The sequence below is a fragment of the Phalaenopsis equestris genome, unplaced genomic scaffold, assembly GCF_001263595.1.
Source record: "Phalaenopsis equestris unplaced genomic scaffold, ASM126359v1 Scaffold000036, whole genome shotgun sequence".
Lineage (NCBI taxonomy): Eukaryota > Viridiplantae > Streptophyta > Magnoliopsida > Asparagales > Orchidaceae > Phalaenopsis > Phalaenopsis equestris.
In genome coordinates this window covers 1,291,102-1,308,828 of record NW_018164478.1, presented here as the reverse complement: position 1 = coordinate 1,308,828, position 17,727 = coordinate 1,291,102, and the positions used below count along the sequence as shown (strand labels likewise).

At 32.0% G+C, this 17,727-nt stretch overlaps 1 protein-coding gene across 3 annotated transcripts; it reads left to right on the top strand.

Moving 5' to 3' along the window:
* Positions 1-2,868: 2,868 nt before the first annotated feature.
* LOC110018881 (autophagy-related protein 101) lies at positions 2,869-14,922 on the top strand. 3 transcript variants are annotated; one of them, XM_020716348.1, is made up of 8 exons: positions 2,869-2,917; positions 3,054-3,103; positions 3,253-3,289; positions 11,510-11,595; positions 12,846-12,941; positions 13,426-13,585; positions 14,265-14,427; positions 14,706-14,922. In XM_020716348.1, exons 2-8 carry the CDS (start codon positions 3,071-3,073, stop codon positions 14,788-14,790), a joined length of 660 nt encoding a protein of 219 aa, XP_020572007.1. In that variant the 5' UTR covers positions 2,869-2,917; positions 3,054-3,070; the 3' UTR covers positions 14,791-14,922. The 3 variants fall into 3 exon arrangements, with proteins under 3 accessions (XP_020572007.1, XP_020572006.1, XP_020572008.1); XM_020716347.1 differs by lacking the exon at positions 2,869-2,917 and having other exon boundaries at positions 2,924-3,103; XM_020716349.1 differs by lacking the exon at positions 2,869-2,917 and having other exon boundaries at positions 2,924-3,103; positions 14,676-14,755.
* The last annotated feature ends 2,805 nt before the right edge of the window (positions 14,923-17,727 follow it).

Sequence of the window (17,727 nt, the reverse complement as noted above, 5' to 3'; positions counted from 1 at the left end):
TTGAAACATTTAGATTGTCAAGATAAACCCAAATAAGTAACATCACCACAATTAGAACTTATTTGATTGTACGTCAGGAGAAGCTCTTTTAGACTCAAAAAAATATAATTCTACCAAAATAAATTCTCTTAAAAATATCAAAATTATTGTAAATTACCAATTTATCCTAAAAATTATCTTTAAAGTAAAATTTAGTACAAATTAGAAATTTGAGTTAAATTTACAAAACCAAAATAAGAAAACTTTAATCCTGTTATTAAAAAAGAAAAATGAAATTAACTTAATATAATTGACTTAACAAAATATAATTATAATTAAAATATTTTGAAAAAACCTTTCAAAAGAATTCAAAGCCAACCTATATTTTCTCTATATTCTTTCCTCATTTTCTCCAAGAAAACTCTAATTTTTTATTAGAAAATAAAAAATGAAATTAACTTAATACAAATGATTTAACTAAATGTAATTATAATTAAAATATCTTAAAAAAAAGCTTTTAAAAGAATTTAAAGCCACCCTATATTTTCTCTCCATCTTTCCTCATTTTCTCTCTCTACACCCAAGTGGTCGGCTGCTACTTTTTTTTAGTTTTTTTACTTAATTTTACCTTTTCATTCCTCCCTCTTCCCCCAACCTTCTTTCATCCTCTCAGTCCCTTCTTCTTTTTTATTTTTCACCCTCTGTTTCACTACCTTATTCTTATTCTTCCTCTTTCTTTATTCTTACACAAGTCCCCCATAATCTTTCCCACCATTTCCTTTATTACATGATTCATTTTTGCTACATGACTAAGGTTTTCGTTTGAAGTAGCATCATTGTTCTGCAAATTATTTTTTAAAAGCCGCGTTCCTTAGGTTGGAGGAGGCCTGCTAGGATCTGATTTATCATTCTTGCAAAAGAATTTCATGAGACGTTCGTCTATTGCTGCTTTACGAAAGAAAAATTATCCAAAAATCGACGTTCATTGCAATCAAACGGATTTCATTGTTTTGTCAAACGAAGGCTAAGTTACAACTTTGATTGAGATATTATATCTCTCTTACGTTTTTCTTTTTTCTTTTATTATATTTACGCACGTAAAATTATATGCACGAGTAATAACTATTATGCCTACATGATATAAAGTTGGTTCAAGCAATTCCAACATCACCAAAAATGAAAATTTTATTTAATCATGCATCAAGAGATCACTCTTTTTGCATATGTAACTCCATCTCTATAAATATTCAGAAAATTTATTTCATTGAAAATATCCCTTCTCTTTTAATTATCACCAACCTTAAAAATTTAAATAGTTTAGGAAATAAAAAAACTTTTTTCAAGATTTCAAATTCTGTAGAGCTCTTATTGGGCCCAATTTGATTCAGATATATGAGTTTGTGTGCTAATTTGTGATTTTTTTTACATTAGTTTGTGTGCCCGAGTCTTTTTTAATACAAGGTTATCCATGTAATTTTTCTTTTAATCTGGATATTGTTTAGCAAAATGAATTGAATTGTATCATTTAGATTGTGAAGATAAACCCAAATAAGTAACATCACCGCAATTAGAAGTTGTTTGATTGTACGTTAGGAGAATTACTCTTTTAGGCCCAAAAAAGTATACTACCGAAACAAATTCTCTTAAAAATATCAAAACTATTGTATATTACCGATTTAGCCTAAAAATAATCTTTAACGTAAAATTGAGCACAAATTAGATATTTGAGTTAAATTTACAAAACCAAAATTATAAAACTCTAATTCTATAATTATAAATAAAAAAATGAAATTAACGTGATATAATTGATTTAACAAAATATAATTATAATTAAAATATTTTGAAAAAAGCTTTCAAAAGAATTCAAAGCCGACCTATATTTTTTCTCTATTCTTTCTTTCTTTTCTCCAAGAAAACTCTAATTATATTATTAGAAAATAAAAAAATGAAATTAACGTAATATAAATGATTTAACAAAATATAATTATAATTAAAATATTTTAAAAAAAAACTTTTAAAATAATTTAAAACCACCTTTTAAATTTATCTCTATTTTTTTCTCATTTTCTCTCTCTCCATCCAAGTGGTCGTTTGCTACTTTTTTTTAGTTTATTTATTTAATATTACTTCATCAATGCTCCCTCTTCCCCCATCCTTCACTCATACTCTCAGTCTTTTACTTCTTTTTTATTTTTCCTCCTTTGTTTCACCACCTTATCATTTTTCTTCATCTCTCTTTATTCTCAAACAAGTCTCTCATATTCTTCTCCACTATTTTTTTTTATTACATGATTCATTTCTGCTGCATGACTAAGGTTTTCATTTGAAGTAGTATCATTGTTTAACAAATTATTTTTTAAAAGTCGCGTTTGTTATATTAGAGGAGGCCAACTACGTTCTGATTTATTGTTTTTGCAAAAGAATTTCGTGAGACATTTGTCTATTGCTGTTTTACCAAACAAAATTTTTTCATAAGTTGGCATTCATTGCAATCGAACAGATTTTACCGCTTTGTAAAACGAATCTTAAGTTACAACCTTGATTGTGGTATTATATCTCTCGTTTCTTTTTTCTTTTATTGTATTTATGTACGTAAAATAATATACACGAGTTATGTCTACATGATATAAAGATGGTCCAAGTAATTCCAACATCACTAAAAATCAAAACTTTATTTAATTACGCATCTAGAGATCACTCTTTTTGCATATGTAACTCTATCTCTATAAACATTCGAAAAATTTATTTCGTTGAAAATGTCCATTCTCTTTTAATTATCATAGCCTTAAAAATTTAAATACTTTAGAAAATAAAAGTCTCTTTTTAATTTCTAATTCTGTAGGGCTCATATTGGGTCCGATCTGATTGGGATATATACTTTAAACGGGTGTCTATTATTAGCACGCCTAGCTTCACGCAACAGGTCAACAAATAACAGGTGAGTTCTGCACGGTAGACGGTTTGAAGGTCTTCTCTTTACTGAGCTGCTCTCAGCTCCGCCCGAAAACCCTAAGCTCCCTCTTCGTTCTCACTTCCATATATCTTCACGCCATCTAATCGGATCATTAACCTAGGTCAAGAGATCAAAGCCATGAACTGCGAAGTCTGCCAGCTGAAAGAACTAGTGAGTGTTGAATTTAATAGCTTGTTCTTCTTACTGATTTACTGTGTTTATCCCGGGCTCGTATTGAGATATCATTCGCTGTTTATTTGTCTTTAATTATTTACTTGGCTGTTTTATTTGTTGTATTACTGGTTTGGATGTGCATTTAGGTGCTCGAGCCACTTGAGATTCGCGAAGTGTTGCGCTGTAAGTTTTTTTTTCCCTTTCCTGCCCTAAATGTGTACTTTTTTTTTGCTGTTTGCTTTTGATTATTTTGGTTGAATACATTATTTTTTAAGGCTTTATAGGGGAATTGGGTCTACATTCTATGACACTTTATACACTTGATATGTTTGAGTTAAAAAAAATACTAATGTTGGATTTGAACTTGTTGTTTGGAAATTTGTTAGAATATCATCAAGCTATATATCTTATATAGTTTGGGTTGCATGGATGCATGCCTACAGCCTCTTTGACGGATTCTTAATGAGAAGGTAGATGCACTAAAATTCTCAATTTGAGAGGTCATGGGTGAGAACTGAGAACATAAAAGTGAGATGACCTAAAGTGAAATGTGATCTATAATAGGGAACTATTTTGCTCATTTTTTTTTCGGTGTACTCATTATTAAAATGCCTTTGTTATTAGATGACAACGTTATCTATAAAATAAAATATGTTTAATTCAATGTTGGCCAATGTTGTAACAGCTTGTATTCAACAATCTCTAATTCTGATTATTATGTCATGATGCTTTCATAATTTTTCAAGCCCGTGCGTTGCAAAGTAAGGCGTGAAAATGATTGAAATGTTTCTTACTTTAAAGGAATCATGCTTATTTATTTTTCATTAGGTTTTCATTGGTACCATTTTATAGAAATTTTAAATTTGCTATTTGATCATATGGATGTTGTTTTTTCCCTCATTTGTTGATCAAATCATCCTTCTATTTAAATTTTTTATTTACACACTAAGACTTCATTTGAGAGAGCTTCTTCTTTCATAAAAACTCATTTAAAAGTAACTTCAAAATAAACAACAATACAAAGTTACAATTATTAAAATTGATGAACCATCTGAATAGAAAACTTTTTAACATTATTAATTATAGCTTCTCAAATTCTAAGGATTAAATGTCCTTAATATCTCTCCTCCTCTCATCTCTCCAACTCCATGTGCTTTGAGATGCATGAGCAGTCGGTGTCACATCTGAGTTATTTGGATGGGCTGCGAATCCAAAGCTACATCTATTCCACATCGTTGCTGGTGGCCGCAATTTTGTTCAATAGCATAAATATTCAGTCACCTTGTTTTTTTCGCGAGGGCCTTGCTTGATGAACGACAGTCGCCACCTTCTCCTTGTTTCTCTTCATTCGCTTCGCAGACCACTCCAATCTTTCCCCGACTGCTAGCACCCACCTTTACCTCGATGAATTCCACGTCTTCTAGTAGACTGATTTTTACTCGGATTGCACATCCCGTGGTGGAGAGTCACTGATCTCCAACCTGCGAACCTCCAGCGACAACGACTCCAGACACCAGAGACCCCCTTAGGCTTTATGAAACAACAGTCAGCGATTTGTGTGCAAGCAAGTAGATTTTTGGTGGGAGGAATAAGTAAGGTATTGCATCAATTGACGCCTGTGAATTGCTGGCATGGCCAAGGTGGTTCCTAAAACCTCTTAGAGTGTTGTTAGAGGTGGATGATGGAGATGGAGGACGAGGCATAAAATATTTGCATGGTATTTTGAACCTTTCGCTTTCTGAAACATTGGAACGATGTGATCTATAATAGGGAACTATTTAGCTCATTTTATTTTGGCGTAATCGTTATTAATATGCCTTTGTTGTTTGATGACAGCGTTATATATAAAATAAAATATATTTAATTCAATGTTGGTGTTGTGTATGTTGTAACTGCTTATATTCAACAATCACTAATTATGATTATTATGTTATGATTATTTCATATTTTTCATGCCCTAGCATTGTAACGTAAGGTGCAAAAATGATTGAAGATGTTTCTAAGTTTAAAGGCATCATGCTTATTTATTTTTCATTCGATTTTCGTTGGTAATCATATGGATGATGTTTTTAACCTCTTTTGCTCATCAAATATATCCTTCTATTTAGATTTTTTATTTGCACACTAAAACTTCGTTTGAGGAAGCTTCTTTCATAAAAACTCCTTTAAATGCAACTTCAAATAAACAACAATATTAATTTATAATTAAAATTGATAATCCATTTGAATAGATATTTTTTCTACATTATTAATTGTAGCTTCTCAAATTTAAAGAATTAAAATATCCTTAATATCTCACCCCCCGCATCTCTGTCTCCACATGCTCTAACACATCGAAGTTATTTGGACCAGCTCTGATTCCGAAGCTACATCTATTCCAAGTGGTCGTTGATGGTGAATATTTTTTGTATTTATGTACATTGCTTGTCCTTCATAGTGAACTAAATATATTTTAATACTAAGCAATGAATATTTTATTGGACAAATCAAGATTCACCACAAAAAATATTCACTATGAAGGACAAGCAATGTACATAAATACTAAGCAATGAATATTTTATTGGATTACGTATTTATGTACATTGCTTGTCCTTCATAGTGAATATTTTTTGTGGTGAATCTTGATTTGTTTTGTTGTGCTTTTGTTTGAATTTTTGTTCCGAATTTCTCGAATAGGTGTGATACTTTTCCGCAGTGTGTTTTGATTTCTAATTGATCGAAGCCCAAGGTGTTTCAAATTTTTATCCCATGTGCTATCAGTGCGTGGTATTTGATTCAAATGGGAATAATGTTTACCGAAGCGAAGTACAAAATGGAGAAGTTCAATGCATCAAACTTCACATTCTAAAGAATACTAATGGATGATTTGTTGTATCAGAAAAAAATATATTTACCACTACAAGGAATCACCAAGAAACTTGAATTGATAACTATGAAGGAATGTGAGGTGCTGGAATAAACAACCCTATGTTTGTTTTGTCTTTCAATTTTTTTCTATTGTGTTCATTATAGTGATTGATAAAATCACGGTGGATCTTATGACAACACTAACAAGGATGATGAAATATTTTATGCTTCAAATAAGGTTTTTTAAGTGAAAGAGGTTATTCAACATGAAGATAGTGAAATGTAATACGAAGTCAGAAAATATAAATAATTTTAACACTGTAACGAGCCAATTCTATGGGATCAAATTTGATAATGAGGTTAGTGCTCTGTTAGTTTGTATTCATTGCCAGACAGGTAAGATGGATTGATCATTTGGGTGAGTAATTGTTTAGGGAATATGAAACTGAACTTGAATGACATTTTGGGATTAGTGTTGAATAAAGAAGTTCACAGCGAATCTTTAGGTTCTATATTGAATGTTGAAAACATAGAGAAATCTGAACAGGAATGTATGTAGAGATAGATTCAAGTCTAGAAGAGGAAAGTCCCAATCAGACAAAGAAAATGATAGAAGGGAATGCTAGAGCTGTGGAAAAAAATTACATTTTAAGAAGGACTGCAATACTCTAAAGAAGTTTAGTGGTGGAAGACAAGAAATGAAAATTTCTCTACAAATGTCTTCACAGGCAAAATCCAAGGTGACTCCATCGTTTTATCCCTAGTTAGCACTAAATCTTAAATAGTAGATTCAGGTGCCTCTTTTCACGCATGCCCCAATAAAGAGATTGAAAAAATTACGCTACGAGTGATTTAGGGAATATTTTTTTGAGAGACAACGAGGTCTGCAATATCCTGGGAAAGGGTGATGTGAATATCAAGTTATCAATGAAACCTTTTGGAAGTTTACTGAAGTTATATATATTTCAATTTTGAAAACAAATATGATCTATGTGAGCCAGTTGGCAATGTTGAGGTTTGTGATGATTTGTGAAAGGTGATCATGGGGCAATAATTAGGGCCCGAGGAAAGATTAAAGACATTCTCTACATGATCAATGAGATGATAGATTTCACTAATGTGGCTGAAACTAGGGTTGATGTAGGTTTCTGGCACTGTATGTTTGGCAATATGAGTGAGAAATATATAAAGTACTTACTTTTAAAGAATAAGCTTCAGGATTTGAAATTTATAGATTTGAATTTTTGTGAAAGTTGTGGATATGCATGCAAAAAAAAATGTTTCTTTCTATATAGTCGGGCCAATATTGAAGTTGAAAAAATAGGAGTTGGTGCATATTGATGTTAAGTGTTTTACTCCTGTTCAGTCCATTGAGGTACCAAATTATTTATAGATGATCACCTAGAAATGTGTGGGTTTAATTCTTAAAGTAAAAAAAAAATGAAATATTTGAGGTTTTCAAAAAGTAAGAGGTTGTGATAGAAAATGAGAAACTTGAAGTTGAAGTAACTCCAATCAGATACTGAAAACAAATATCATGATCAAAAGTTCAAGAAGTTCTGTGCTATAGAGAGGATCATACATAAATTCATGGTTCTATGGACACCACAATATAATTGTGTGGCTGAGTGCATGAATATAGCAACTGCAGAGCATGCTAGGGGCATAAGGTTGCATACATGTTTGTCAAAATAGTTTTGGGCTGAAGCAATAAATATTGTTATTTATTTGATTGATTACAGCTCATCAGTACCTTTAATGGGAGGTTTACCTGAAGAAGTCTAGAGTGATATGGGGGTTAAGTTATCTCATATAGAAGTATTTGGTGTTTTGCATGTATTCATGTTGATGTAGGATCCAAAAGTAAGTTTGACTTGAAATCTATCAAGTGCACATTTATTGGGGTAGGACTCGGATGAGTTTGGTTATAAGTTCTAGGACCATCAGAATCATAAAATCATCTAGAGCAATGATGTAACTTTCAATGAAATTGATATGTACAAGGAAAAGAGCACATTTATTGGGGTAGGACTCGGATGAGTTTGGTTATAAGTTCTAGGACCATCAGAATCATAAAATCATCTAGAGCAATGATGTAACTTTCAATGAAATTGATATGTACAAGGAAAAGAGCATAAACTCAGGATTTTTCAAGTGTTACTTCTGAAGAGTCAAGTATGTTGATTTAGAAGATATTAGTGATAAAGTGGAAAATGAAAGAAGCGCTCGACCATATGGAGCACATGAAGTTTTTCTGTTACCTGCTACTAAAGTTAGGAGGTCCAGTATAGTAATACAATCAGAACACATGTATTCTCCTTCTTTACGTTATTTATGTTAACCTGATAGTGGAGAACCGATATGATATGAGGAAGCCATTTAAGTTCAAGATTCAAGAGAGTGAGTGTTTGTCATGGATGATGAAATACTGTCTATAGAGTTAAATCAGAACTGAAATTTGATGGTATTATTAGATGACAAATAGTATTACATAATAAGTGGGCCTACAAACTAAAAGAGGAGTCAGATGGTGGTAGATTCTACAAGACAAGATTTTTTTGCGTGAGTTTTAACTGAAGGAAGTAGTGGACTACACTGAAATTTTTTCTCATATGTCGAAGATGAAAACCAAGAGAGTTGTGTCAAGTCTGGTAGTTAACGATGATCTATATCTAAAGTAGATGGATGTAAAAACAACTTACATGAAGATCTGGAGGAGAAATTTTATATGGTGCAACCATAAGACTATAAGGTTTCAAGTAAAGAAAATTTGGTCTGCATGTTGAAGAAGAGCATCTTTGGCTTGAAGCAGGCCTCGAGATGAGGTTTGACATGTTCTTGTCAGATGATGTTTGACATGTTTATACCTGACAATGAGTACATGAATTGTCAGATAGACCACAATTTATTTATTAAGCATTTCAATAATTATTATATATTATTTCTTTTGTGTGTGGATGAAATGTTGATTGCAGGGGAATATACGAAGAAAATCAGGGTCTTAAATGAGTAATTTTTACATGAGTTCGAGATGAAAGATTTGGGTTCCAACAAGAAGATTCTCGGTAGGAGAATTAGCAGGGATAGGAGTACAACTATACTTAAGTTGTCTCAGGTTCAGTATGTCTAGAAGATCCTACAAAGGTTCAATATGAGTGAGACAAAATTAGTTTGCACCCTCTTAAATAATCACTTCAAGAAATCTAAGGAGCAATCATCTACGTCAGAAGAAGAGCAAACACAGATGGAGAGAATTTCATATGTTTTAGCAGTTGGGAGTCTGATGTATATTATGATTTGTATGAGATCAGATATTGTATTTGTAGTGGGAGTGGTCAGTTGGTACAGAGGCAATCCAAACAAACATTATTGGGAGTTGATCAAATGAATTTTCAAGTATTTGAGAGAATCAATCAACATGACATTTTGATTTGAAATTGTAGAGATCAGTTCGATATGAACTTATAGATCCAAATTTGACTGGAGATTTGTATAGTAGAAGTATAACATTGTATATCTTCACTTTGGGAAAAACACCAATGAGTTGGGTTTTTAGGCTGTAGAAGGTTGTTGCGCTTTCAACTACGGAGACCGAATATATTGTTGTGATTGAGATTAGTAAGGAGATGATTGACTATAGTTTTTATTGTAGAATTGACCAAGGAGCGGGAGATTGGAAAACATCATAATGATAGTATGAGTGTAACTCATTTTGCTAAGAATGTCGTCTTTCATGCCAGCAGTTGTTCTTGTAGAAGATGGACACAACTCAGAATCCTGTATATATGTTGACGAAGGTGGTGACTATTGAGAAATTGGAGCTATATTTGGTTTTAATTAGAGTACAAGAAATTTGGATATTGGAGGTGAGCTACATCACAATACAAAAATATGAAGATGATGCAGATGGAGTTGCAGATCTGAAGGATGGGTCTTGGGTGCTATCAGTTTCCAAGTGGGAGATTGTTAAGCATATATAGCCTTAAAAGCACACAACCATCAAGATTATCTTCTGTGCGGCGTAATTACGTCAAATCAACCTAGTTATGTTGATCCAAAGGTTACCAAATGACATACCTACGCAGAATAGTGGTGTAACCACACTACCGGTTGGGTCGCTTCATCCCGAGCGCACAAAACAAGTACGCCGTGTGACAACATGACCAAATCGATAATTACCTCCCATCAATTTGGATGCTAACCCCTCTGTTTGAGCAACAAAGTTAAGCTCTTACGTGCGGTGTTTCTTTACAGGGACTTCTTTGTGAAGGTGGATTGTCGGGTGGAGGATTTTAAAGCGGTGAATATTTCTTGTGAGATCGAGAGGATGGTTTGAAGCAAAGTTCTGTAAGTTTTATTGATTGTAGAGAGAAGATCTGAGTGAATATTTATGTACATTTCTTGTCTTTCATGGTGAATTTTTTTAGTGTTGTGACTCTGTTGTTTGTTCTCGTTATCTGATTTTTCCACTTTAAATCTTGGTGTGCTTTTTTTCTGGAATTGTTTTATTGTGATTTTGTTCATATTTTTGTTCCAGGTCTCTCGAATCGGTGTGATCTTATTCCGCAGTGTGATTTTGATTGCTAGTTGATTGAATCCCAAGTTGTTTTAAATTTCAATCCCAACAACTACACCAATGTTCTAGACTATAGTAGCACAACATCATGCATAACTAGTTAAAACTGTTCCAGGGGTTTATATGTAAAAGAAATAAATTAGATGTTTCTGAGCATGCCATACTTATCACAAATTAAAATTTGCAATCAATAAGTAAAAGAGAAAAGTGCTATAGTCATCACTGACCACAAAAATGATGACTTTCAGTTAGAATGATGTTTATATTTGTTTCATATGAAGAAAACAATTTATTGTGATAAAACGACCAAAAGTAAACGACAATAAAATGGAAAAGCTTGAATATTAATAATAATATTAATATTAATAATTATAATACTAATAATAATAGTAGTAGTATTGTGGATTGAACCAGGTTATGGAATATTCAATTATTTGCTAGACAAAGTTGCAAAAAAGACAATGATAGAGTGACGTCAAATAGGTTGTAGAAGTCGGGAATATTTACAGCTTGAAGGGAGATTGAAGGTGGCTTTGAGATTTTTTTTATCATTTAAGAAATGGCTTGAAAATTTTTATATAAATTTTGTTGTAGTATATAATAACAACTATGATTTATTAATTTCAATGAATAAGGAAATTCAAATATGATATGTGATGGAAAAAGCAATACTTTGATGTTTTCAATTATATTAAGAATTGTTTCTGAATTATTGTCTTGAATTAATTTATGAAGAAATTTTTTTTGCCCATAACCTTTTACTATATTTTAATGTTTGTTGTAATTAATTATCGGTATGATTTTATTACTTCTGATAGATGTATTTTAATGCTTGAGAGTAATTTGTTTCAAGACGGAATGTTGTGATGCCATGTTTCAGTTTGCTGTGTATTTGAGGATAGCTACAAACTTTTTGATTGTATAGAGTTTTTAGGAATTCATTTTCATCCTTCAAAAAATAATTTTTGATTGAGTTGCAGGCATACTCCATACTATTGTCTTTCACCGAGCCCTTGGTCTCGTTCGGCCAAAAGATGTTGATTGTGAACTATTTGAAATAACATATGTAAGTAACTCCTTTACTTCTTAGGTAAATTGTATGGATTTTTTATATATCTGGCATAACTGTTGTGGAAGAAGTTGGAAGAAGTTAAATTTATAGGGCTTTTTTTTATGATTATGAACTATTCATTATGTCTTTTTTTTCAATTTAATTATTTTATGTATATCACAATCTTTCTCAAACTCGCTTCTTTGCTTCTGCAGTTTCCTTTCATCCTTCTTTTTATTCTTCTTTGTAAAAATGGTCAAACACAGTAAAATTTGTTCAATATTTATTTGATCTATTTCATTTAAATTGTGATTATTTTGCTTTATTTTAATTGAAATGAGCTTTATTTAGTCTTTTGGATAATATTTGGCTTTGAACTTCGAATTTTTTAGGATTTAATGGGATTTGATTTGAATTCAATTTGATTTTATTTTATTTTGCAAACCCTGTGTCTGTAAATAGGGTATTTATGGCTTACAATTGAATCAATTGATGATGAATTGAAATTAAAGCTTGTTTTTATCTTCTATATCCTCTCCTTTTCTGTTGGATCTTTCTCTTAATATCCAATTCCCCTTCCCCTTATACTTGTGTGGATCATTTGAATTGAGTGGAATATTGAAAAAATCGATTTCACATATTGTTTTGAATGCCCATATTTATTAAAGTATATGTGGCGTGTTGATCTCACGCAGGTATTAACTTTGGAACTTATGTTACTGTTGCCATATGAAATATTACTTTTCTTAAAGACTTAGGGGGTGTTTAATTGCAACCCGTATTTACGCTAAATAGGATTTAGTAAATCTGATAAATCTGGATTTATATTGATGGAGATGGCGATGGTGATGGCGCTCGCATCACGATGGAATAAATCCTTAAATCTGCCTCACAATCGGATTTAGTAAATCTGGATTCACATCGTAAAAGAGACGGAATACGAGAAAATTCAATTTAACATAGTGTTGGATTTAATTTTCAATTTTTTGGCGTTTGGCGGTATTTAAGTTAAATCCATGGCTAAATCATACTAAAAGTATGTTACAAAATGCCCCCTTATATTGTACTGCTAGACATACTCCTATTTAAAAAAGGGAACAGCTCGAACAAACTGACGAATTATCTTATGTTTGCTCTTGGAGGAATGATAATTGACCATGCCCTTTCTTGTTATTTTTTAAACATGAGGAACTTGTGTGCAGGTCTTTATTAGTGATTTTTTTTTTGTGAAAATTCTTATTTCTACTTTTGTTTTTTTCTAATAGGTTCATTGTGGAGATGCAGAGCTAGACAAGAAAATAGAAGAAAAGATTGACCAGTTTATGACTTGGGTTGAGAAACATCCTAACAGGAAATCCCAGGTTAAGTTAATGATTTACAGATAAATTTCCTCAGAAGATGTTTGAATAGTCCCAATTTATCGGGTTTTTGCCATTTTTTTCCTCTCTTTTTTGTGCTATACAAGCAATCAAGATTATTAGACTTCTAGATTTGAGTTTCTTTTAATTTTTAAGTAAGTGTTGCATGGGTAGCTTTACCATAGAAGCATTTTTTTTTTTGGAGCATTTACATACATTCAACTCAATTCTTATGTATTTCCATATCTAACACCTAAACTTTCATATTTACATACATAACACTCAAATCTTTGATATCACATCAAAAACATCACTTTACTTCTTTTTAAGGTAAATACACCTTTTCATGCATGGGTTTGTGCACGTAAGTGTTATAAATGTAAATATGAAAGTTTAGATGTTTGATATGTAAATAAGTAAGAATTGTGTGCCTTTTTTTTTTTTTTTTTGCTTAGTGCATTCTAACTGTTGCGGCTTAGTAGTGCAGGTATCCTTATCTTTTTATGAAGTGAAAAACAAGCAGCAAAACTGGTTTAGTAACAAAATTGAGCGCCTATATTGGGAGCAGTGGTACATTAATTTGCATGTAGTAACTCCTAAACAACATGGCAAATCTCATCACAGCAAAGTTCCTGTAAATTCTGGAGGTATTCTTCTCTTCAGTAACCTGTAAAGACTTTTTGCAAATGCTCATCTTGTGCATCGCTGAGATCATTTTAAGTAAAACCATTCTTGGTTTTAGTTTGATTATAAGTAGAAGTGTAAACGAGTCGATTCGAGCTCGAGCCACCCTCGATTTGAGCTTTAGCTTGATTAATTAATCGAGCTGAAGCTCCAACTTAAGTCTATTAGTTAGAGCCAACTCACAAGCTGTCCTTTTTATTATGAAATAGAGATATTAATTTGAGATAGTGTTAATAAAATGATAAATAGGATGAACATTTTGAATATAAATAATAAGAAATCATTTGATAAAAACGTAAAATACCTTTTTTTTTTTTACTTTTTAATTATTCAAGTACAAAATAGTGAATGTTAATATATTTTTACTGTATGTTATATTAATACTTTTTAAACGATCCGGCTCACAAGTTGCTGACTCGAGTTGGGTTTGGCTTGAGCTTGGCCTGTTAGCTCATTGAGCTCAACTCTTGAGCTTTTTTCTGAGCCGAATCCGATCTAACTCATGAGTTGGCTTAGCTCAATTGTATGATGGGTTATTGTGCCTCTTATTAGCTGATGAGTTTGTGTTTTTTAGACTAGATATCTTAATTACAAAAGAAGAAATCTAATTGTCTTTGATGGCATGCGAATGTGTGGCCCCAGGGGCAGAGTTGGAAGAGACCACATCTCGCCGTGCTTCTCTGGAGGCTTCGTTGCGTGAAGTTTTGTTCCATATCATAAAATTTGTCAATGATAAGAAGGATCACATCCCTCCTATACCAAATAACGATGTTATATCCTTCCCTTACGAAATTACAATCCCCAGGTTTGTCCCTACTTTTCTGTAAACTCTATAAATTTTCTAGCAATAAATACATACCAACCAATTCGGATTTATCTACTTATTTAACATCTAAACTTTGCTTTTTTACATTTCTACCAATATAATTTTTAACTTTTAAAAAGTGAAATATACAACCGTTAGATGTGTAATAACCTGTAATGCTTCAGCTCTAAACAACTTTGTATTATTATTGTTCCTTTTTTTTTTGTTTGGTTTGGGAAAATGTTCAGGTGACATCATTTACTCGGATTGCTCTGCAGTTCGTCGGATTCATCATTTGGTCGGCACACGGCTGATGTCTTGAAGAGGATGCTGCAGACCGCACATCCCAATATGCTTAGCTGATTTCAGAGCTCCATGGCAGCATTGCTTAGTAGGATTCTGCCACCCTTTTCTTTATTTGAACAGATGTGCTTAACTGATTGAAGAATCTGATCTTACTGATTGTAAATAGAGCATCTCCTTACCTTTGCACATGATATATGTATGTATTTATTACTTGCTAAACTTTAAACCCTTTATAATTATTATTAGGGACATTTAGATACTTCCATACAATTTTTTATGTATTTACATATCTAACACCTAATAAATTTTTTTAGCACCTACAGGACACTCAAATCTTTAATACCACATGAAAAGTATGCATGAGTTTATAACATCAAAGTGTGATACATATAAATATCAAACTTTTAGGTGTTTGATATGTAAATACATAAGAACTGTGGTTTGTATGCATATTTCCCTTGTTATTATTTTATGACTTCAATCATCTAAAAAGCTTTTCCCTAGCATTATCTAGAGCAAATCTTATAGACGCTGTTTATAGGTGATCTCATGAAGTGTGCTGCTCGAGTTGGCTTGTGTTAGCACAATGATTTGTTCGTTAGCTCGTTTTGATATTTCAAATATATTATAATTAAGGTTTAAGTGTAAAATTATTAAAAATTTATTTTTTCTGTTATTTTTTTCTCAATTATTTTATTATTATTTATTATTTTGTTACAATGATTATTTGAATTAAAATTTTAAATTTTTATAATAAATAATATGATTTATCAATCAATATAAATTATGAAATTAAGCTTAATTTGAATTCATATTGGAGCTGCAATTAAGGTAAAAAGTTAAAATTGACCCAGTCACATGCTAATCTTATAAACTAACTTATATAAAGTAGTGTTAAGAACATAAATCTGAAAGCGTTCAGCAAATTTCTTGGGGGTTCATGTGTATTTTAATGAATTTATATATTTAAAATGTAAATTTATTTTTATGCTTATTAACTAAATTAGCAAATTATTTATTTATTTATATGACATAACATTTAGCTTTCCTCCACTTGAGGCATTGCTTGATGTTGGAGACTGATTTTTGGCATTTTCTCATGGATTTGGTGCAGCAGGGTTCATAGCTCATTAAGGCCCAAATTTGGCTCTGATATCACTTGATATGCTCTGGCCCTTTTAGCAAGTTAATATGTGGCTTTGAGCACTTCTTCAGTATTAAGAATATCGCGCCCGAGCAAAGAAGAGGGTACATCCCGACAACATAAGATATTATGAAATGATTCCAATATGTTTACTTTTATATTATCAGAAGAATATATGATATGCAAGCAATAATAAAATAAGCAAGAAATATAAATTTTGTTTCATTCCATAAGTTTAACAATTGATGCAATAAAGATGAAAATAAACAATTGGTTGAAAACAAAATTGAACTGACAAAAAGGAAATAATCACCCCAACCCAAAAAAGGGAAGGACAAAAATGCAATAACAAATGTAAAACTAAAAATACTTGAAAACAAATCTAAATCCGAAAAGCCTTATATGCTTCTCTGATTGACTAATTGTAACCTGCCATATAAAGATTTGATGGGTGAGCTTGATAAATCAAACTGAGTAAATAGCTTGACAAAACAAACTCAGTTCGGTTAGCCATAATAAGGGTTTAATACCATCATAATAATATTATAATATTAGATATATTTCATAAATGACGATCATAGCATGAAAATGTAACTATAACATGTTCATCAGTGTATATACACAAATTTGAACTTGTAATATCATATCAAAGCTATAAAAGAAATAATAAAGTATTTACACATGAAATCATTATGATCAGAAATAAAATATGTTAGGTGTGTTCTTAATGACTTAACTCATGAAAAATTTTCCAAAGGATTCTATGGTCATAATAAACCTTTCAAAATTTTCTTGGATTTTTCTATGCAATATGCAAATTATTATGATTAATTTATGCAAATAATAGATACAAACTTGAAAAATATGGATCTCTGTCTAGAGGTCTTCTCTAACTTTGGAAAAATAAGAGAATATCCCCCATGACAAAGGCAACAACATGTGAAAATCTCAAGCCATGGTGAAATGTCTACATGCATGGAGAGTTAAAAAACGCAAATCAGTATTTAATTAATTAAAAATAAAATATTCATCAAACAAACTTCAAACCATTTCCACGTTGTTCTCATCTATTCACTGAGCACTAGAATATTTTTATTTTATTTTCGTGATTTTTCTACACCAAGATATGAATTTTTGAAGTTCTGGCCATTAAATAAATAAATAAAGCCCTATTTTTCCACTTATCCAGCGCGGCGCCACATCATCCTCAACGTCTCCTCGTTCGGTGCCGTCATCTGAGTCAGCCCGCGCTTTATGGACCACACTCCCATCCGGCGCAATCAGAGCCCTCCATTTGATACGCACGCGATCCAACGGTTGTGGGTCATTGTCCCCAAATAGGCTAACACGAGAACCGTTCACACTAAAACCTTAAGATCTCCCTCTAGACTCTACCAAATCTCATGGGGTTTGTTCTTAGAGCCTCATCTACTCAAGACAAATGTATCTATATGGATTATACAGTATGATAAATATGCCATTAAATGAACTCTAATTAAATGGAGAATGAAAATAGGCTCGGGAAGAGGGGGAGTTCAATACCTTTGCTCTGAGAAGGGAAGCTTCAATCAGAGGTGCTCGACAGGTTTGTGGAGGTCCAAGGAGGCTAGGTATTGAGCCTCTAGTCATGGTGAAAGGTCTAAACCCAAATTCAATCAAGGCTAAATTTGGGTGTTGATCAAAGTCTAGTGTAGAGGCTCTCTGTGAGGAGGGTTTGATGGGGCTTTGTTTTCTTTCACTGTGGTGAAGGTGTGGGTGAGTTTAATTTTATTTTTGTGTACTGTGGAGGTGTGGAGAGTTTTGTCCTATCTCCGACAAGGATTTGAGCTCAAAAATTAAACTCCGACAAG